Source organism: Salmo salar, chromosome 15, assembly GCF_965601325.2.
Source record: "Salmo salar chromosome 15, fSalSal1, whole genome shotgun sequence".
In the NCBI taxonomy this organism is placed as follows: Eukaryota; Metazoa; Chordata; class Actinopteri; order Salmoniformes; family Salmonidae; genus Salmo; species Salmo salar.
This window is the reverse complement of record NC_138305.1, coordinates 4,173,247-4,194,895: the sequence shown is the minus strand read 5'-3', so window position 1 is coordinate 4,194,895 and position 21,649 is coordinate 4,173,247. Positions and strand designations below refer to the sequence as shown.

At 44.4% G+C, this 21,649-nt stretch overlaps 2 protein-coding genes across 5 annotated transcripts in view; both read right to left on the bottom strand.

Annotated features, from left to right (window-relative positions):
• Positions 1 to 1,106: 1,106 nt before the first annotated feature.
• On the bottom strand, positions 1,107 to 13,270 carry LOC106570831 (beta-1,3-galactosyl-O-glycosyl-glycoprotein beta-1,6-N-acetylglucosaminyltransferase 4). Of its 3 annotated transcripts, none has more exons than XM_014143387.3 (8): positions 13,133 to 13,270; positions 12,403 to 12,475; positions 11,884 to 12,042; positions 5,554 to 5,776; positions 5,339 to 5,424; positions 4,982 to 5,147; positions 2,842 to 3,044; positions 1,107 to 2,484 (listed from the first exon to the last, which is right to left on the bottom strand). In XM_014143387.3, the coding sequence occupies exons 4-8, from the start codon at positions 5,773 to 5,775 to the stop codon at positions 1,881 to 1,883; spliced, it is 1,281 nt and encodes a 426-aa protein (XP_013998862.1). In that variant the 5' UTR covers position 5,776; positions 11,884 to 12,042; positions 12,403 to 12,475; positions 13,133 to 13,270; the 3' UTR covers positions 1,107 to 1,880. The 3 variants fall into 3 exon arrangements, with proteins under 3 accessions (XP_013998862.1, XP_013998863.1, XP_013998861.1); XM_014143388.3 differs by having other exon boundaries at positions 11,884 to 11,952; XM_014143386.3 differs by lacking the exon at positions 11,884 to 12,042 and having other exon boundaries at positions 13,133 to 13,269.
• A 241-nt stretch (positions 13,271 to 13,511) lies between these two features.
• LOC106570830 (uncharacterized) overlaps positions 13,512 to 21,649 on the bottom strand; it is a 106,200-nt gene continuing 98,062 nt past the window's right edge. For both annotated transcript variants that reach the window (XM_082961555.1, XM_082961556.1), the window contains exons 26-27: positions 17,870 to 18,023; positions 13,512 to 14,871 (exon numbers count right to left, since the gene is read on the bottom strand). In XM_082961555.1, coding sequence (XP_082817681.1) covers positions 14,732 to 14,871; positions 17,870 to 18,023 — 294 coding nt within the window. In that variant the 3' untranslated portion in view covers positions 13,512 to 14,731. The remainder of the gene's footprint in view (positions 14,872 to 17,869; positions 18,024 to 21,649) is intronic.

Below are 21,649 nucleotides of genomic sequence, written 5' to 3'. Positions count from 1 at the left end.
AGTCAGTCGGCCAGCCAGCCGGCCCAGTCAGTCAGCCAGTCAGCCCTGGGTGCAACACAAACCAACAAGTTGTCCTGCTATCTGCTACATTATTTGTTGTGGTAACCTGGCATATTAAGATTCACGAGCTCCATAGCATCACAAATGATCACATTTCCGACTACATCAGCATTGGCTTGGTAACAGCAGCAGGGCTGAGTTGTGTCATCTGTTTAACGTTGCAGGCTGGAGGGGAGACATTACTTTATTGGCTGCCAGTGGTAGGAGAGGCTCCCTCCTCTCCTCCTCCTCCTTCTCTCCCTATCCCCCTCCCTCCTTTCCCCCTTTCATCCCTCCCTCCCTCCTCTCCTCCTCCTTCTCTCCCTATCCCCCCTCCCTCCTTTCCCCCTTCCCTCCCTCCCTCCTCCTCCTCTCCCTATCCCCTCTCCCTCCTTTCCCCCTTTCATCCCTCCCTCCCTCCTCTCCTCCTCCTTCTCTCCCTATCCTCCTCCCTCCCTCCCTCCCTCCCTCCCTCCCTCCCTCCCTCCCTCCCTCCTCCCTCCCTCCCTCCCTCCCTCCCTCCCTCCCTCCCTCCTCTCCTCCTCCTTCTTCTCTCCCTATCCCCCCTCCCTCCTTTCCCCCTTCCATCCCTCCCTCCCTCCATCTCTCCCTCCCTCCATCTCTAACTGCACTCTGAGGACTGTGCCAGGAGTCAGAATGTAGACCAGACACTAGGCAGCCTGAGCTGTAGTGGCTGGTCTCCTCCCGCCCGGCCAATGCAGAGTTGATGTATATTAGTGCTGCAGAGTCCTCGGTCTTCGGAGCTCTGGGCTGTGGACTCGTCACAGAGGAGATTAAAACATCAGTTTGTATCAAGAAGTACAAGTACAACTGCAGCAGGTAGTGTGAGGGGAATACCAGCATATAACAGTGTGTCTACCCCAAAACACAACACTGAATTTACCTCAATACAGAACAAAGCCTAGTTATCACATTAAACTTCCTAAACTTCAGGTACTATATAGGTCTTAGTGTATGCCTACTTATGGATAGACAGTGAGCTAGGGTAGGGAACAAGATACACTGACCAAGTAAAACCACTTCATGAATTATGCCTTAAGAAACTATTCAGAGTGATAGATTTATTAAGAAACAAATAATTTATACTTAGAGATATAAACCTTGTTGCATTACTGCTGTATCAAACTCCCTTCTCTACAAATATATACTATCATTTAGATGATAAATACTAAAACACTAATTCTTAATACTAAAATACAAAAAAAAAAGTGTTTCCATGAAAATGTATAAAAACCTGACATCCAGCTTTGATGTGCCGTTTTGTTACAGTTGAGTGTCTTTGGTATTGTTGGTTTGGTAAAGAGTATAACATTTTACCTACGTGAGAGCATCTTAGAGAATAACATAAATTACCGTCTATTCAATCTACATGCATTTCTCATTGGCTCTGGTATCAAGATGAGACATTCCATTAGGTGTTATTGCAACAGTAACAAGTTCTTTGCGATATCCGTGACAGAACTAGCAGTGTAGATATTTTGGCCATCGATCGTCTTGTTTCACTATCCTCTGAAACATCCATCTTGGACATCATTAAAGAACAGTTGGGCGAAGCCTTTTATTCGAACAGTTCAATTGAACTTCAACACTTCATTTTCAGTGGGGTTCAACTAGTTTGAACTCGTATTCAATAGACATAAAAAGTTATTTTTTTGTAAAAGAAGAAAATCCTGCCACTTCAGAATTAGTCTTATTCCTTGCAGTTAGTTGATAGAGGAGCAAAGTACCTCATCTGCAGGCTGGGTAAATCGTCCATATAAACCAACAAATGAACCGATTCTCCCATCCCATCCCATTTCATTTACAGTTGTTTTTCCTTTTCATTGCCTACGTTTCTCTTCCAATTTCTCCTCCAAGCACTTGATAAGCACCGGGTCAACTTTGGGGTCAAACTTGTTAGCGAACCAGTGGCCATAGTTTAGCAACCATCGCAGCTCTGCAGCCCCATATATACAGACACTCCTCATGTGAGTCCCAGTGCAGGGAGGGTACAGAGACCCTTCCAGATAATTCCATTTCACCAGACGTGTCTTACTTTTCAAGTCTGTTACATCTGGGGCAGACCGGGAGATCTCTCCCGGTACACCGGGGATTCTCGTCAACGTCGCCCAGAAGTGTTCATCCGGAGAGTAAGTGTCAGCTGACCATTCCAGGAAGTCCCTCGCCACCCGGCTGGTTTCGACGTAACGGACAAAGTCACGGGACAAGACGAAGTAGGCGCTGCCGATGAACATCTCAATGTCGTGCGGCGGCGGCGTCTTGGCCTGTGTGGTTCGGACGGGTAAGCGGCGGTACTCGTAGGGCACATCCTTCAGCTGGTGCTGGAAACGGAAGCGCTGTTTCTTCAGCTCGCTGGGACGGGAGGTCTCCAGCATGTTGGCACCGTTCAGCGCCTGCAGCTCCGACACCAGCTCACCGTTCGACCTAATGATAATAATAATCATACATTTCATTTGTACAGTGCTTTTCAAGACTTTACAGATAAAGACTATACTGTGTACTACTGACCAGAGTAGGGTTGCCATTTCAGGAGTATATGACTATAAGTACGATTTTAAAAGACTACAGATAAGGACTAGAACTATAATCTGTCGATGTACTCTTGAGCAAGGCACTTAACCCTAATTGGCTCCAGAGGCGCCGTACTACTATGGCTGACCCTGTAAAACAACACATTTCACTACATCTATCCAGTGTATGTGACAATAAAACATTATTAAAACAATATTACTATGAGTAAGATAATCTGTAAAAGTGTGGGGAGGGGAGGGGGTGTTTTACCTGAGGGGGAAGTCCTGGCCGCAGAGGTTGATGACATACTTCCACTTGACCTCTGACCTTTCTAACAGGTCATTGAGGCAGTTGAGGTCGGCGTTAAGCCGTGTGATGTGGGCGTACTGCACTGACTCCAGCTTGGAGGCTAGGAAAAGGTTGGGGAAGCAGTGAGCCAAGTTCCTCATGGCTGCTATGAAGCTCTGAGAGGACTAGAAGGATAAGAAGACGCCTATCAATAATCCATATACAGTGGGGGAAAAAAGTATTTGATCCCCTGCTGATTTTGTACGTTTGCCCACTGACAAAGAAATGATCAGTCTATAATTTTAATGGTAGGTTTATTTGAACAGTGAGAGACAGAATAACAACAAAAAAATCCTGAAAAACGCATGTCAAAAATGTTATAAATTGATTTGCATTTTAATGAGGGAAATAAGTATCTGACTCCTCTGCAAAACATGACTTAGTACTTGGTGGCAAAACCCTTGTTGGCAATCACAGAGGTCAGACGTTTCTTGTAGTTGGCCACCAGGTTTGCACACATCTCAGGAGGGATTTTGTCCCACTCCTCTTTGCAGATCTTCTCCAAGTCATTAAGGTTTCGAGGCTGACGTTTGGCAACTCGAACCTTCAGCTCCGTCCACAGATTTTCTATGGGATTAAGGTCTGGAGACTGGCTAGGCCACTCCAGGACCTTAATGTGCTTCTTCTTGAGCCACTCCTTTGTTGCCTTGGCCGTGTGTTTTGGGTCATTGTCATGCTGGAATACCCATCCACGACCCATTTTCAATGCCCTGGCTGAGGGAAGGAGGTTCTCACCCAAGATTTGACGGTGCATGGCCCCGTCCATCGTCCCTTTGATGCGGTGAAGTTGTCCTGTCCCCTTAGCAGAAAAAACACCCCCAAAGCATAATGTTTCCACCTCCATGTTTGACGGTGGGGATGGTGTTCTTGGGGTCATAGGCAGCATTACTCCTCCTCCAAACACGGTGAGTTCAGTTGATGCCAAAGAGCTCCATTTTGGTCTCATCTGACCACAACACTTTCACCCAGTTGTCCTCTGAATCATTCAGATGTTCATTGGCAAATTTTAGACGGGCATGTATATGTGCTTTCTTGAGCAGGGGGACCTTGCGGGCGCTGCAGGATTTCAGTCCTTCACGGCGTAGTGTGTTACCAATTGTTTTCTTGGTGACTATGGTCCCAGCTGCCTTGAGATCATTCACAAGATCCTCCCGTGTAGTTCTGGGCTGATTCATCACCGTTCTCATGATCATTGCAACTCCACAAGGTGAGATCTTGCATGGAGCCCCAGCCCGAGGGAGATTGACAGTTCTTTTGTGTTTCTTCCATTTGCGAATAATCGCACCAACTGTTGTCACCTTCTCACCAAGCTGCTTGGCGATGGTCTTGTAGCCCATTCCAGCCTTGTGTAGGTCTACAATCTTGTCCCTGACATCCTTCGAGAGCTCTTTGGTCTTGGCCATGGTGGAGAGTTTGGAATCTGATTGATTGATTGCTTCTGTGGACAGGTGTCTTTTATACAGGTAACAAACTGAGATTAGGAGCACTCCCTATAAGAGTGTGCTCCTAATCTCAGCTCGTTTACCTGTATAAAAGACACCTGGGAGCCAGAAATCTTTCTGATTGAGAGGGGGTGAAATACTTATTTCCCTCATTAAAATGCAAATCCTTTTATAACATTTTTGACATGCGTTTTTCAGGATTTTTTTGTTGTTATTCTGTCTCTCACTGTTCAAATAAACCTACCATTAAAATTATAGACTGATCATTTCTTTGTCAGTGGGCAAACGTACAAAATCAGCAGGGGATCAAATACTTTTTTCCCTCACTGTAGGAGACAAAAATGTGTCTGCTGCTGTACCCAACTCTTCCCAATACACACAGATCACTAAAACCCCTCAAGTAGTCAGCACAAATCCCCTCCAATTTCCTCTACCTTCTCTAGGCTACCTGGCTGCCGGCCCTACCTTCTCTAGGCTACCTGGCTGCCGACCCTACCTTCTCTAGGCTACCTGGCTGCCGACCCTACCTTCTCTAGGCTACCTGGCTGCCGGCCCTACCTTCTCTAGGCTACCTGGCTGCCGGCCCTACCTTCTCTAGGCTACCTGGCTGCCGACCCTACCTTCTGGTCATAGTGAATGCAGTAGAGGTTGTGAGGGGCGTAGGTGGCCCTGAAGATCCTCTCGACCATGGCAGCGTTCTTATGCACCACCAGGGAGTACGCCAGCGGGAACCCCCGCTCCTCTTCCGACACTGGGATGACGTCATATCCTCTCGTCTCGATGTACCTGAGATTAGAAGATATGAGAGATGCAATAGTACTTTATAAATCACCAAAGGGGGAAATATAGAAAAACCATAGAAAAACACTTACAAAATACTCACAACATTAAAAACAGTCACAATAAATTCACAGTCAATATAAATACATAGAAAACAAAGGCAAGTTACAAAAGTACTGTACAGAAAGCACAAGTACCTCTGACAGTCTGAGGTTAAAGACACGAGGCGGTCATCCTCCAAGTCCACAATGACTTTACGTCTGATCTCCAATGACTTCCCTACCTTTGACACAAGGATCATAATGGAAAAATATATGACTTTACCATCTTATCCTTTATAGTTATTTTGAAATGTATAATTTTTTTTTTTACATATTTAAAATGGTCAAATATATTAAATCTATCAATCTACCTCCACAGGGTCCAGTTGATAGATGGCGGTGCAGTTGATGTTGTACTGGTGGTTGTGGTTCTGTGAGGAGCGGTCTGTGATTCCATAGGGCTCGATGTAGAAGCTGTTCCTCAAAGTTACTTTGGCATAGAACAGCTTCAGCAGACACAGCAGCAGCAGGGCCAGGGACAACAGGAAGCACCTCTGTCTCAATTTATGGAACAGGGCACATCTTATTTTCATTCTGCAGAAGAAGAAGAAGAAACATGAACAGTGTCAATGAGCAAATGCACTGTAACAAACATAACACTATTATGTCACTATTAACATAAGTTTAATAAGAAAAGCATGTTATTAGGCTAACTACCCAATTTCAGCCTTTGCCCAACGCTTTCCAAAAAATATTATAAAATGCATTCAGGTGAGAAGTTGCGGGTGGGAATTTATCATGAATATATATTTTGGGGGTGGGTAAACATACTTACCAGAAGTCTACTGACATGCTCTGATAATAAAATAATGTACATTGCAAGCAAATACTGCTTAGCTCACAGTGGTAAGGCTGCTCGTTCCTGACATCTATTGCCACTTGCAATTGTGTAGGGAAGAAAAGTGCAATCATCACCTTGAAAATTAAGATTAGGGGCTCAATTCAATCCAACCCACATTGCAGTATTTACACAGTAGCTCTTTTCCCAATGGTCAAATGAAGTCACAGATTGGTACTGTATAAAAACCTAGAACTACTACCAGGGCGACCCCTCTCACAGGTAGGCTTTCACTTTTCAGAATTATAAACGTGTGGGAACGGGATGGATGTTGTAAATAAAGGATTTGGGGGGGAAATGATATCTGCCTCATGTGGGATTAAAACGCACAGCCACTGACCTATGCGCCAACTGTTAGCGAGTTAACATGACCACAGTCGTCATCGATTTCTTGTTACGACAGATGTAGCTAAGAATATAAATGTATAATCCTCAAAGCCTACATGTTTTTTTAAATTCTTCTTCGTAAAACCATAGATGTGTATGAAACGGTAAGCGAAAAACGTAGAATTTGGTCATATGCGGAAATGTGCCTTAGCCAGAAGGCACATTTTCTTATTTTTTTAATTTACAGATAGCCAGAGGGCATACTCCAACACTCAGACATAACTTACAGATAGCCAGGGGGCACACTCCAACACTCAAACATAATTTACAGATAGCCAGGGTCACACTCCAACATAATTTACAGATAGCCAGGGGGCACACTCCAACACTCAGACATAATTTACAGATAGCCAGGGGGCACACTCCAACACTCAGACATAACTTACAGATAGCCAGGGGGAACACTCCAACACTCAGGCATAATTTACAGATAGCCAGGGGGAACACTCCAACACTCAGACATAATTTACAGATAGCCAGGGTCACACTCCAACACTCAGACATAATTTACAGATAGCCAGGGGGAACACTCCAACACTCAGACATAATTTACAGATAGCCAGGGGGAACACTCCAACACTCAGACATAATATACAGATAGCCAGGGGAACACTCCAACACTCAGACATCATTTACAGATAGCCAGGGGGAACACTCCAACACTCAGACATAATTTACAGATAGCCAGGGGGCACACTCCAACACTCAGACATAATATACAGATAGCCAGGGGGAACACTCCAACACTCAGACATAATTTACAGATAGCCAGGGGGAACACTCCAACACTCAGACATAACTTACAGATAGCCAGGGGGAACACTCCAACACTCAGACATAACTTACAGATAGCCAGGGGGAACACTCCAACACTCAGACATAATTTACAGATAGCCAGGGTCACACTCCAACACTCAGACATAACTTACAGATAGCCAGGGGGCACACTCCAACACTCAGACATACAGTGCCTTGCGAAAGTATTCGGCCCCCTTGAACTTTTCGACCTTTTGCCACATTTCAGGCTTCAAACATAAAGATATAAAACTGTAATTTTTTGTGAAGAATCAACAACAAGTGGGACACAATCATGAAGTGGAATGAAATTTATTGGATATTTCAAACTTTTTTAACAAATAAAAAACTGAAAAATTGGGCGTGCAAAATTATTCAGCCCCTTTACTTTCAGTGCAGCAAACTCTCTCCAGAAGTTCAGTGAGGATCTCTGAATGATCCAATGTTGACCTAAATGACTAATGATGATAAATAGAATCCACCTGTGTGTAATCAAGTCTCCGTATAAATGCACCTGCTCTGTGATAGTCTCAGAGGTCCGTTTAAAGCGCAGAGAGCATCATGAAGAACAAGGAACACACCAGGCAGGTCCGAGATACTGTTGTGGAGAAGTTTAAAGCCGGATTTGGATACAAAAAGATTTCCCAAGCTTTAAACATCCCAAGGAGCACTGTGCAAGCGATAATATTGAAATGGAAGGAGTATCAGACCACTGCAAATCTACGAAGACCCGGCCGTCCCTCTAAACTTTCAGCTCATACAAGGAGAAGACTGATCAGAGATGCAGCCAAGAGGCCCATGATCACTCTGGATGAACTGCAGAGATCTACAACTGAGGTGGGAGACTCTGTCCATAGGACAACAATCAGTCGTATACTGCACAAATCTGGCCTTTATGGAAGAGTGGCAAGAAGAAAGCCATTTCTTAAAGATATCCATAAAAAGTGTTGTTTAAAGTTTGCCACTAGCCACCTGGGAGACACACCAAACATGTGGAAGAAGGTGCTCTGGTCAGATGAAACCAAAATCGAACTTTTTGGCAACAATGCAAAACGTTATGTTTGGAGTAAAAGCAACACAGCTCATCACCCTGAACACACCACATCCCCACTGTCAAACATGGTGGTGGCAGCATCATGGTTTGGGCCTGCTTTTCTTCAGCAGGGGCAGGGAAGATGGTTAAAATTGATGGGAAGATGGATGGAGCCAAATACAGGACCATTCTGGAAGAAAACCTGATGGAGTCTGCAAAAGACCTGAGACTGGGACGGAGATTTGTCTTCCAACAAGACAATGATCCAAAACATAAAGCAAAATCTACAATGGAATGGTTCACAAATAAACATATCCAGGTGTTAGAATGGCAAAGTCCAGACCTGAATCCAATCGAGAATCTGTGGAAAGAACTGAAAACTGCTGTTCACAAACGCTCTCCATCCAACCTCACTGAGCTCGAGCTGTTTTGCAAGGAGGAATGGGCAAAAATGTCAGTCTCTCGATGTGCAAAACTGATAGAGACATATCCCAAGCGACTTACAGCTGTAATCGCAGCAAAAGATGGCGCTACAAAGTATTAACTTAAGGGGGCTGAATAATTTTGCACGGGCATTTTTTCAGTTTTTTATTTGTTAAAAAAGTTTGAAATATCCAATAAATTTCGTTCCACTTCATGATCGTGTCCCACTTGTTGTTGATTCTTCTCAAAAAATTACAGTTTTATATCTTTATGTTTGAAGCCTGAAATGTGGCAAAAGCTCGAAAAGTTCAAGGGGGCCGAATACTTTCGCAAGGCACTGTAACTTACAGATAGCCAGGGGGGCATACCCCAACCACTCAGACATAATATACAGATAGCCAGGGTCACACTCCAACACTCAGACATAACTTACAAACAAAGCATGTGTGTTTACTGAGTCCATCAGAACATAGGTAGTAGGGATGACCAGGGGTATTCTCTTAATAAGTGCGTGAATTTGACAATTTTCCTGTCTTTCTATAAGCATTCAAAATGCAATGAGCACTTCTGGGTGTCAGGGAAAATGTATTGAGTAAAAAGTACACTATTTTCTTTAGGAATGAAGTGAAGTAAAAGTTATCCCAAATATAAATAGTAAACTACAGAAACCCAAAAAAACGACTATTAAATTATTATTATTTTTTACTTAAGTACTTTACACCACTGTCTAGAAGGGAGTGTATTTCACACCAAACCACTACCTTGAGATGAGGTAGGGGTACCTTCTCAAGGTGCCTCTACATTTCGATTTCAACGGTAGAGTTGAAGCGCTAGGCCAGGGGTTCCCAAACTGTTTTGTCCTACGACCCCATTTTGATATCTGACAATTCTGGCGAACACAACCATGTGGGGGAAAAAAAAGCATGTTTACTTTTTTTAAATTGGAGCTATGACAGTCAATTGCAAAACATTCTAACAATATTTCTGATTGTATTCTCAACTCACCATCATATACGTTTCATGTAGGGCTCCGAGAGTCAATTGAAAATCTTATTTCATCACCACTAATGAGATGGGGACTTGATGGATGTTGCGACGGAGCTTCACAAAGTCAGGGGGTGTGGTCGACAGTGAGAACCACATCTCTCCCGTCACATCCAACCTGGATCGATATGTTTTTAATGCAGACAGCACTGCATCAGCGTCCCGGTCGGAGAGAGATGGCACAGTATTCTCTTTTGAGTCAGGAACCGAATTTCCTCCATAGTGACCCGTGAACGCATGGTCTGAAGCATTTGGCCACGTGACAGCTCGACCAGCTGTTCGATTTCACTTACCGGGATGTCAACTGAGCCATGATCACAGTGAAACGGATTTCGCTGATTCGGTCACTCATCTGTAGAATTGTTTTGTATTTTCCCCTGCATGCTTGCGTTCAGTTTCACAAAATATGTCTGTTGCATTGGCAAGGAGACATTTTATTTTCATTACACAGAAAGTCAACAAAGTCTTTTTTTTTTACATCCATTGTGAATGACCACAGTTCCTCTCTCAATTCAAAACATATTTAAACCCTTCACCTCGATAACCACCGAGCCAAGTGAAATAAAACAGTCATGCTCTGATATCTCCATATAGTTTTTTTGCTTTGTAGTTTACAATCGAAGTTACCTGCTGCATATCTCCGGGTTCTGCGCTCAGCTCTTTTGCCGCTAGTTGCTCTCGGTGAATCCATTATAGCTCAGTGGGTATATCATACAATGTGTCCATATATATATGACAGAGGGCCTGCCTGCAGTCCTATGATTGATGGTGCCTCATCTGTGCAAAAGCCCACCATTCGATCCCATGAATATTTTCGTCAATATAACATCGGAGCACACTGAACATCCCCTGTACCGTTTCATGCTCGGTAATCGTGAGGCAGAACAATATGTCCTCATGAATAGCATCCCCAGACAAGTAGCGAACTAAAGTCAATGCATGGGCATCTCGACCCTCACAGCTAACGTCCATTTGGAGAGCATAAGGTGGGTTGTTTTTGAGGCATTCAGGCATGCTAGCTATAGCATACATTCTTAGTTTCACAGTGTTATCTGACAAAGGTATTGATGTGAATTGCTGTGCCTCTGCCTGCCCACACATTGTTTTTAACATAACAATCGTGGCCAGTAATATTAAGTCTCTGCATTAGTGTGTGGTTTCATACTGTAGCGGCTTAGCCATTCACTGTAGGAATGATTCAAGTTGAATGGGCAAGTGTGGCCTTTCCCAGGATCTAAGGGTGTTCTGTAGTTGAATTTTAACTTTTACATTTGACAAATTTTCATTTAGATTTTTAAGGTTAATCTCATTACAATGATTTTGAGAGACAGACAATATAATATTTTATTTTGTATTTATTTTTTACCAGGATTTTGGAAATTCTCCCGCTACCCCATTTTCATATCAGCTGACCCCACATGGGGCCGCAACCCCTAGTTTGAGAACTGCTGCGATACATGCAACAAGAGCTAGATTTACTACTCAAAGACCAAAATGTATCAGTTTTGCAATGAACTGTCAAAATGAAGACCAGAATTGACGCGTTTCACTATAACTAAGCCTAAAACATCTGGTTTTCAATAAAATAAAAATGTAAATCATGAAAGTTACTCTTTTAAGAGGCAATATGTAACTAATTGGGCGACCTACCAAATTCACGTAGAAATATGAGTTATAGATCTGTCATCGAAAGCAAGTCTAAGAAGCGGTAGATCAATTCTATTTAGCATCAAAACTTTCGGTTTTGTACATCAGCTTCAAACAGCTGAAAATACAATATTTTTGGTTATTGAAATATATATTTCACAGCGGTTTAGATGGTGCAATGATTCTCTATACTATTGTCACGCCCTGACCTTAGAGAGCTGTGTTATTTCTCTATTTGGTTAGGTCAGGGTGTGGGGTGGGCATTCTATGTCATGTATTTCTTTGTTTTGGCCGAGTATGGTTCCTAATCAGAGGCAGCTGTCTATCGTTGTCTCTGATTGGGAATCATACTTAGGCAGCCTTTTTCCCACCTGTGTTTGTGGGTAGTTGTTTTCTGTTTTGTACCTGACGGAATTGTTGGCTTTTTGTTTTTGTTAGTGTGTTTTCTTTGTTTAATAAATCATGAGCACTTACCACGCTGCGCTTTGGTCCACTTCTTCCGACGAACGCCGTTACAACTATACTTATTTTCTATGTTACAAACTGAAATTAGGCAAACTATTAGAATTTTAGCAACCAGGAAATGCTGGAGAGATTTCTACACAGTGCATCTTTAAGCGCATAGTTTTCATTCTGTAGAGAGGGGGCAACATGACATAAATGACTATTAGCTGTGTGATAACATACAGGCATTATGGTCTCTCTCTCTCTACAGTAATATGATCTATAATAGCAGTGTGATAACATGCATGCATTAAGACATATTCATACGGGGGTATCGTGTTCATGTAACAGTTCTGTGCCATGCCACACGCTACAACGCGCGCATGTGCAGACACACACTCGTGGAAAAAGGTCCTTTAATGTACCGTACTGTCATGGAACAAGATATACTGTGTTCCTAAACTGTGGGGTGGAGTCTGACAGTCCAATATTTAAATAAACACAGCGGGGAAATAGACCAATATTCATATCAAAACTAAAGGTACATACCTTGCACGCTAAAGACGTCTTTGAGTTTCTACTACGTGCCATCAAAAAGTTTTCCAAAGTCTCACTAGACAGCCTACAGAGAGAAAAGTGTTTTACGCTACACAATACACTCAAAAGTTAGTCATAAAAAAGTAATTGAATTACATTATAAGTTAAAACACACAGCAGTAACATGCATCTTTAATTATAAGTTAAAACACACAGCAGTAAGATGTATCTTTAATTATAAGTTAAAACACACAGCAGTAAAATGTATCTTCAATTATAATCTAGTAATACAGATATTAATATATATTGTCATTACAGGGACGTAGTCTCATAAACCTATAATTCAGTAAGCTAAAAGCACTCTCATGACATACTTGACTAACCTACACAGCTCTACTAGTAATCAATGTTTTATCACTTTTGGAGTCAAATTAAACATTCATGCCAGGCAAAACGTAATGTCGGACAAAAATATCTATTAATGTGCTGCTAAAGCAAAACAAGAAGAGGAAAAAGTCAGAATAACCTGGAAATGAGGGTGGTTCAAAATGATCCCCACTCCTCACCGAAAAACTTTGTCCACCCAAAAATATTATACATCTTTTGGTATATAAAGACTTTAAGCATCTGCCGTAGAGATCTTAGTTTGCTCCAGGTAAAAAAAAAAATCTGTCAATCACGGGCTATTACTATAAAGCACAACAAATACTTACAAAGGCAGAGGACACAGAAAAATACTTACCACATTTGTGAAGGAACTTGATTCGGAAAATTCAGCACAGTCATGAGTCCTGTCTGTCTCCCTCTCTCTCCGGACCTCTGGTGCTCAATGGCTTGGAGGGGAGGTGTGGCAGAGTGAGAGTGAGAAAGAGAGAGAGGGGGGGAAGACACACACACACACACTGCAGGCAGTCACGGAGACACGAGCGAAAGTCAAGTTCTCCGCCCACTGCTGGCACTGACTCATAGCAGAGTGACACACACACACACCGGCCGAACTATGGAAAATTACATTAAGTTTTATGTTTCACATATTTCTTAGATGCTTCAAACTGAGGCAGACCAGACACCACTCATAAATAATAAGCAAATGGACACATTCAACAATTTTCTTATTCAATAATTACTTAATTTTCTTTATTAAACACTTTAGAATTTTTTTTTTACTGTCAATTAACAATAACATAATATCCAATTATGGTTTACTTAAGAAAATAAAACTTGCTGTAATTGTGGACGTCTAAATCAGGTCCAATAATAATGGAATTACAAAGAGCCTGTTCCACATTTGGATCAACTTTAGTTTACACAAAAACAATAACCAATTAGGCTTCACAATAACCAATTAGGCTTCACAATAATCAATTAGTTTTCACAATAACCAATTAGGCTTCACAATAACCAATTAGGCTTCACAATAACCAATTAGGCTTCACAATAACCAATTAGGCTGTACAATAACCAATTAGGCTTCACAATAACCAATTAGGCTGTACAATAACCAATTAGGCTTCACAATAACCAATTAGGCTGTACAATAACCAATTAGTCTGCACAATAACCAATTAGGCTTCACAACAACAACACTTGGGAGAAAAACGCAACCGTGAGAAGAACAAATTAACCTATAAAGGTGACGTCATAGAACTACTTTGATAGGCTTGAATATCAATAAATCATAACATTGATAAGTGTTCAAATAACAGTCATTTTTAAAACATTACATTATAACATTAGTGTAACATAAGAGTTATTATAAACTGGGTAGTTCGAGCCCTGAATGCTGATTGGCTGACAGCCGTGGTATATCAGACCGTATACCACGGGTATGACAAAACATTTACTTTTACTGCTCTAATTACGTTGTTAACCAGTTTATAATAGCAATAAGGCACCTCGGGGGTTTGTGGTATATGGCCAATATACCATGGCTAAGGGGTGTGTCCAGGCACTCTTCATTGCGTTGTGCTTAAGAACAACCCTTAGCCTCAGTATATTGGCCATATAACACACCCCCTCGTGCCTTATTGCTTAATTATAACATCAGTAGCCCTAGAGTGTCCAGTTCTCTTTGTGGGATAAAGAGTTCATTCTAAAAACACCCACTTGTACGTCTTGAATAATAACATTGATAACAGTGAATCATACATTAATATGAGTCCTCAGTGTCTCCATGGGGAATAAAGAGTTTAAAACAGCCAGTTGTCATTGTGTGTGTCAGTCTGAGTGATAATGTCCCAGTAGAGTTTCATTACAACATTGATAACAGTGTTAAGTAACGCTGATACAGTAACAAGGAAATATAACATGAATAACATTGTCTTCATTCTCTCCGTTCAGTTTAAAACAGCCAGTCGTCAGTGTGTGTCTGTGTAAGACTGTCCCAGTAGCGGTCCATTATATGATGGGGCACAAACTCCTCATCACCAATTAATCTGATCGACTTGATTTGCATTATATTTCTGAGTACTGCCGATGACTCTGTAGAGAGTGAGACAAAAACAGAATTCATTCAAAACTCATGTTTATTCTCTATCGGCAACTCTGAAGTGAGAGTTAGCCAATGAACCATTCCCAACCGTAAAATTCACACACTGTAATGTTCATTTACATATTTCTCCTACTCCCATAGTGTGTGTGTGTGTGTTTTTGCATCCCATCACTAGGTTGTGTGTGTGTTTCTGCATCCCATCACTAGGTTGTGTGTGTGTGTTTCTGCATCCCATCACTAGGTTGTGTGTGTGTGTGTTTCTGCATCCCATCACTAGGTTGTGTGTGTGTGTGTTTCTGCATCCCATCACTAGGTTGTGTGTGTGTGTGTTTCTGCATCCCATCACTAGGTTGTGTGTGGGTGTTTCTGCATCCCATCACTAGGTTGTGTGTGTGTGTTTCTGCATCCCATCACTAGGTTGTGTGTGTGTGTTTCTTCAGCAGGTGCACTATAGCCTAGGCCTAAAGTCTAGACCTATTAATGATTGAAAGATAGAAGACATGATTCAGCGGTCACACTCTCTATCTGTTGAACTGCTCTCTCCCTCCCCCCCTCTCTCTCCATCCCTCTTTCCCCCCTCTCTCTCTCGCTCTCTCCCTCCTCCATCTCTCTCCATCTCTCTCTATCCCTCTCCCCCTCTCTCCCTTCCCCCCCTCTCACTCTCCATCCTTTATCTCGCTCTGCCTCTCTCTCCCCATCTCTCTCTCCCCATCCCTCTCCCCCCTCCCTCCCCCCTCACTTTCTATCTCACTCTCTCCCTCCCTCCCCCCCTCTCCATACCTCTTTCCCCCTCTCTCCCTCCCCCCACCCCCCTCTCTCTCTCTCTCCATCCCTTATCTCTCTCTGCCTCTCTCTCTCCCTTCCTTTCCTCTCACTTCCTCTCACTCTCTCAGATGTAAACAACAATGATAGTTAACATCAGCCAATAAGAGTTAGGCAGGTAGAGACACTAGGCAGCCTGTCACATAGGAGGCTGTATAGGAGAATCAACCTGTCACATAGCAGGCTGTATAGGAGAACCATCCTGCCACATAGCAGGCTGTATAGGAGAACCAACCTGTCACATAGCAGGCTGTGTAGGAGAATCAACCTGTCACATAGCAGGCTGTTTAAGAGAACCAACCTGCCACATAGCAGGCTGTATAGGAGAATCAACCTGCCACATAGCAGGCTGTATAGGAGAATCAACCTGTCACATAGCAGGCTGTATAGGAGAATCAACCTGTCACATAGTAGGCTGTATAGGAGAATCAACCTGTCACATAGGAGGCTGTATAGGAGAACCAACCTGTCACATAGCAGGCTGTTTAAGAGAATCAACCTGTCATATATCAGGCTGTTTAGGAGAATCAACCTGTCACATAGCAAGCTGTTTAGGAGAATCAGGCTGTGTAGGAGAATCAGGCTGTATAGGAGAATCAACCTGCCACATAGCAGGCTGTATAGGAGAATCAACCTGTCACATAGCAGGCTGTATAGGAGAATCAACCTGTCACATAGCAGGCTGTTTAGGAGAATCAACCTGTCACATAGCAGGCTGTATAGGAGAATCAACCTGTCACATAGCAGGCTGTATAGGAGAATCAACCTGTCACATATCAGGCTGTATAGGAGAATCAACCTGTCACATAGCAGGCTGTATAGGAGAATCAACCTGTCACATAGCAGGCTGTTTAGGAGAATCAACCTGTCACATAGCAGGCTGTATAGGAGAATCAACCTGTCACATAGCAGGCTGAATAGGAGAATCAACCTGTCACATAGCAGGCTGTTTAGGAGAACCAACCTGTCACATATCAGGCTGTTTAGGAGAATCAGGCTGTATAGGAAAATCAGGCTGTATAAGAGAATCAACCTGTCACATAGCAGGCTGTTTAGGAGAATCAACCTGTCACATAGCAGGCTGTTTAGGAGAATCAACATGCCACATAGCAGGATGTTTAGGAGAATCAACCTGTCACATATCAGGCTGTATAGGAGAATCATCCTGTCACATAGCAGGCTGTTTAAGAGAATCAACCTGCCACATAGCAGGCTGTGTAGGAGAATCAACCTGCCACATAGCAGGCTGTGTAGGAGAATCAACCTGCCACATAGCAGGCTGTATAGGAGAATCAACCTGCCACATAGCAGGCTGTATAGGAGAATCAACCTGCCACATTGCAGTCTGTATAAGAGAATCAACCTGCCACATAGCAGGCTGTATAGGAGAATCAACCTGCCACATAGCAGGCTGTATAGGAGAATAAACCTGCCACATAGCAGGCTGTATAAGAGAATCAACCTGCCACATAGCAGGCTGTATAGGAGAATCAACCTGTCACATAGCAGGCTGTGTAGGAGAATCAACCTGTCACATATCAGGCTGTATAGGAGAATCAACCTGTCACATAGCAGGCTGTTTAAGAGAATCAACCTGCCACATAGCAGGATGTTTAGGAGAATCAACCTGTCACATAGCAGGCTGTATAGGAGAATCAACCTGTCACATAGCAGGCTGTATAGGAGAATCAACCTGCCACATAGCAGGCTGTATAGGAGAATCAACCTGCCACATAGCAGGCTGTATAGGAGAATCAACGTACCACATAGCAGGCTGTATAGGAGAATCAACCTGTCACATAGCAGGCTGTATAGGAGAATCAACCTGTCACATAGCAGGCTGTATAGGAGAATCAACCTGGCACATAGCAGGCTGTTTAAGAGAATCAACCTGTCACATAGCAGGATGTTTAGGAGAATCAACCTGTCACATAGCAGGCTGTATAGGAGAATCAACCTGCCACATAGCAGGCTGTATAGGAGAATCAACCTGCCACATAGCAGGCTGTATAGGAGAATCAACCTGCCACATAGCAGGCTGTATAGGAGAATCAACCTGCCACATAGCAGGCTGTATAGGAGAATCAACCTGTCACATAGCAGGCTGTATAGGAGAATCAACCTGTCACATAGTAGGCTGTATAGGAGAATCACCAACTGACGGACCTGAGAGAGGTGCCCCTGCAGAGGGGACGTCCTGAGGCTGAGCAGAGGAGCCATCACTTTGTGTGGATTCGGCAGGCTTCTGTGATGCTGCTGGGGCTGTCACGTCCACTACGCCCAGTAAGTAACCAGACAGAGACCTGTCTCTGTACGTCACCTGGCAAAACAACGACAAGGGTTTCCAAACCATTTCAAGAATCGGATACTCTGTAATGCTTTTTAGGAGATTTTTGTTCCTTTTCTAATCTTGTATTGTGTGTGTTATGTGAGTGTGTGTGTGTATGTGTGTACATGCGGGTGAGCGCCAACACAAATGCAGTACGGGCTCCCACCATATTTAATGTGGCATATAGCCAGGCCACTGTGACCATGGCACACTGACAAGACAACAGAGTGACACAATCAATCTACAACTGATGGAGGCAACAACAATGGGTTAATGTTTTATAGATGTAAACCATTGCATTATATATGTAGAGGGAGGCTGCTGTGGGTTACCTGAACCAATGATTGACAGCAGACCCCCCCCTTAACACTATCTAATCCATGACTATCCATCCATCCAGGATAAAGCCCTTCCATCTTCCATAACCATTACATAGCTATTGTAAACGTATCCGTGCCTTTACCCTGTGTGTGTGTGTGTGTGCGTGCGTGTTTTTGCTTTCCAAGCTTAGATATTTTTAATTAAATTTTCTTTTTTACAAATGAGAATGAGTGCAGAGCGAAGGTTCTATCTTCTTAGGCCGTTGCTGTCCTCTACCAGTGCTTCAGCTGTCCTCTAGCTGTGCTTCAGCTGTCCTCTAGCTGTCCTCTAGCTGTGCTTCAGCTGTCCTCAAGCTGTGCTTCAGATGTGCTTCAGCTGTCCTCTATCTGTCCTCTAGCTGTGCTTCAGCTATCTTCTAGCGGTGCTTCAGCTGTTCTCTATCTGTCTTCTAGCTGTGCTTCAGCAATCCTCTAGCTGTGCTTCAGCAACCCTCTAGCTGTCCTCTAGCTGTGCTTCAGCTGTCCTCTAGCTGTGCTTCAGCTGTCCTCTAGCTGTGCTTCAGCTGTCCTCTAGCTGTGCTTCAGCTATCTTCTAGCGGTGCTTCAGCTGTTCTCTATCTGTCCCCTAGCTGTGCCTCTAGCTGTGCTTCAGCTGGCCTCTAGCTGTGCTTCAGCTGGCCTCTAGCTGTGCTTCAGCTGGCCTCTAGCTGTGCTTCAGCTGGCCTCTAGCTGTGCTTCAGCTTGCCTCTAGCTGTGCTTCAGCTTGCCTCTAGCTGTGCTTCAGCTTGCCTCTACCTGTCCTCTAGCTGTGCTTCAGCTGTCCTCTAGCTGTGCTTCAGCTGTCCTCTAGCTGTGCTTCAGCTGTCCTCTAGCTGTGCTTCAGCTGTCCTCTAGCTGTTCTTCAGATTATCTTCTAGCGGTGCTTCAGCTGTTCTCTATCTGTCCCCTAGCTGTGCTTCAGCAATCCTCTAGCTGTCCTCTACCTGTGCTTCAGCTGTCCTCTATCTGTGCTTCAGCCAACTTCTAGCGGTGCTTCAGCTTTTCTCTATCTGTCCCCTAGCTGTGCTTCAGCAATCCTCTAGCTGTCCTCATTATGTGCTTCAGCTGTCCTCTAGCTGTCCTCTAGCTGTGCTTCAACTGTCCTCTAGCTGTGCTTCAGCTGTCCTCTAGCTGTGCTTCAGCTGTCCTCTAGCTGTGCTTCAGCTGTCCTCTAGCTGTGCTCTAGCTGTGCTTCAGCTGTCCTCTAGCTGTGCTTCAGCTATCTTCTAGCGGTGCTTCAGCTGTTCTCTATCTGTCCCCTAGCTGTGCTTCAGCAATCCTCTAGCTGTCCTCTACCTGTGCTTCAGCTGTCCTCTAGCTGTGCTTCAGCAATCCTCTAGCTGTCCTCTAGCTGTGCTTCAGCTATCTTCTAGCGGTGCTTCAGCTGTCCTCTACCTGTGCTTCAGCTGTCCTCTAGCTGTGCTTCAGCTGTCCTCTAGCTGTGCTTCAGCTATCCTCTAGATGTGCTTCAGCTGTCCTCTATCTGTCTTCTAGCTGTCCTCTAGCTGTGCTTCAGCAATCTTCTAGCTGTCCTCTAACTGTGCTTCAGCTGTCCTCTAGCTGTGCTTCAGCAATCCTCTAGCTGTCCTCTAGCTGTGCTTCAGCTGTCCTCTAGCTGTGCTTCAGCTGTCCTCTAACTGTGCTTCAGCTGTCCTCTAACTGTGCTTCAGCTGTCCTCTAACTGTGCTTCAGCTGTCCTCTAGCTGTGCTTCAGCTGTCCTCTAGCTGTGCTTCAGCTTGCCTCTAGCTGTGCTTCAGCTGTCCTCTAGCTGTGTTTCAGCTATCTTCTAGCGGTGCTTCAGCTGTTCTCTATCTGTCCCCTAGCTGTGCTTCAGCAATCCTCTAGCTGTCCTCTACCTGTGCTTCAGCTGTCCTCTAGCTGTCCTCTAGCTGTGCTTCAGCAATACTCTAGCTGTCCTCTAGCTGTGCTTCAGCTGTCCTCTAGCTGTCCTCTAACTGTGCTTCAGCTGTCCTCTAGCTGTGCTTCAGCTGTCCTCTAGCTGGCTTCAGCTGTCCTCTAGCTGTGCTTCAGCTGTCCTCTAGCTGTGCTTCAACTGTCCTCTAGCTGTCCTTCAACTGTCCTCTAGCTGTGCTTCAGCTGGCCTAAAGCTGTGCTTCAGCTGGCCTCAAGCTGTGCTTCAGCTTGCCTCTAGCTGTGCTTCAGCTTGCCTCTAGCTGTGCTTCAGCTTGCCTCTAGCTGTGCTTCAGCTTGCCTCTACCTGTCCTCTAGCTGTGCTTCAGCTATCTTCTAGCTGTGCTTCAGCTGTCCTCTACCTGTCCTCTAGCTGTGCTTCAGCTGTCCTCTAGCTGTGCTTCAGCTGTCCTCTAGCTGTGCTTCAGCTGTGCTTCAGCTGTCCTCTAGCTGTGCTTCAGCTGTCCTCTAGCTGTGCTTCAGCTTGCCTCTAGCTGTGCTTCAGCTGTCCTCTACCTGTGCTTCAGCTATCTTCTAGCTGTGCTTCAGCTGTCCTCTAGCTGTGCTTCAGCTGTCCTCTAGCTGTGCTTCAGCTGTCCTCTAGCTGTGCTTCAGCTGTCCTCTAGCTGTGTTTCAGCTATCTTCTAGCGGTGCTTCAGCTGTTCTCTATCTGTCCCCTAGCTGTGCTTCAGCAATCCTCTAGCTGTCCTCTACCTGTGCTTCAGCTGTCCTCTAGCTGTCCTCTAGCTGTGCTTCAGCAATCCTCTAGCTGTCCTCTAGCTGTGCTTCAGCTGTCCTCTAGCTGTCCTCTAACTGTGCTTCAGCTGTCCTCTAGCTGTGCTTCAGCTGTCCTCTAGCTGTGCTTCAACTGTCCTCTAGCTGTCCTCTAGCTGTGCTTCAGCTTGCCTCTACCTGTCCTCTAGCTGTGCTTCAGCTATATTCTAGCTGTGCTTCAGCTGTCCTCTACCTGTCCTCTAGCTGTGCTTCAGCTGTCCTCTAGCTGTGCTTCAGCTGTCCTCTGACTGTGCTTCAGCTGTCCTCTGACTGTGCTTCAGCTGTCCTCTGACTGTGCTCCAGCTGTCCTCTGACTGTGCTCCAGCTGTCCACTGACTGTGCTCCAGCTGTCCTCAAGCTGTGCTTCAGCTGTCCTCTAGCTGTGCTTCAGCTGTCCTCTACCTGTGCTTCAGCTGTCCTCTAGCTGTCCTTTAACTGTGCTTCAGCTGTCCTCTAGCTGTGCTTCGGCTGTCCTCTAGTTGTGTTTCAGCTATCTTCTAGCGGTGCTTCAGCTGTTCTCTATCTGTCCCCTAGCTGTGCTTCAGCTGTCCTCTAGCTGTCCTCTAGCTGTG

Coding starts and splice junctions, on each gene's coding strand:
- LOC106570831 (XM_014143387.3), bottom strand. CDS start 5,775: ATGAAAATAAGATGTGCCCTGTTCCATAAATTGAGACAGAGGTGCTTC. Junction 5,148..5,338: donor TTAACCTCAGACTGTCAGAG/GTACTTGTGCTT, acceptor TTCTAATCTCAG/GTACATCGAGACGAGAGGAT. Junction 3,045..4,981: donor GCATTCACTATGACCAGAAG/GTAGGGTCGGCA, acceptor TTATCCTTCTAG/TCCTCTCAGAGCTTCATAGC.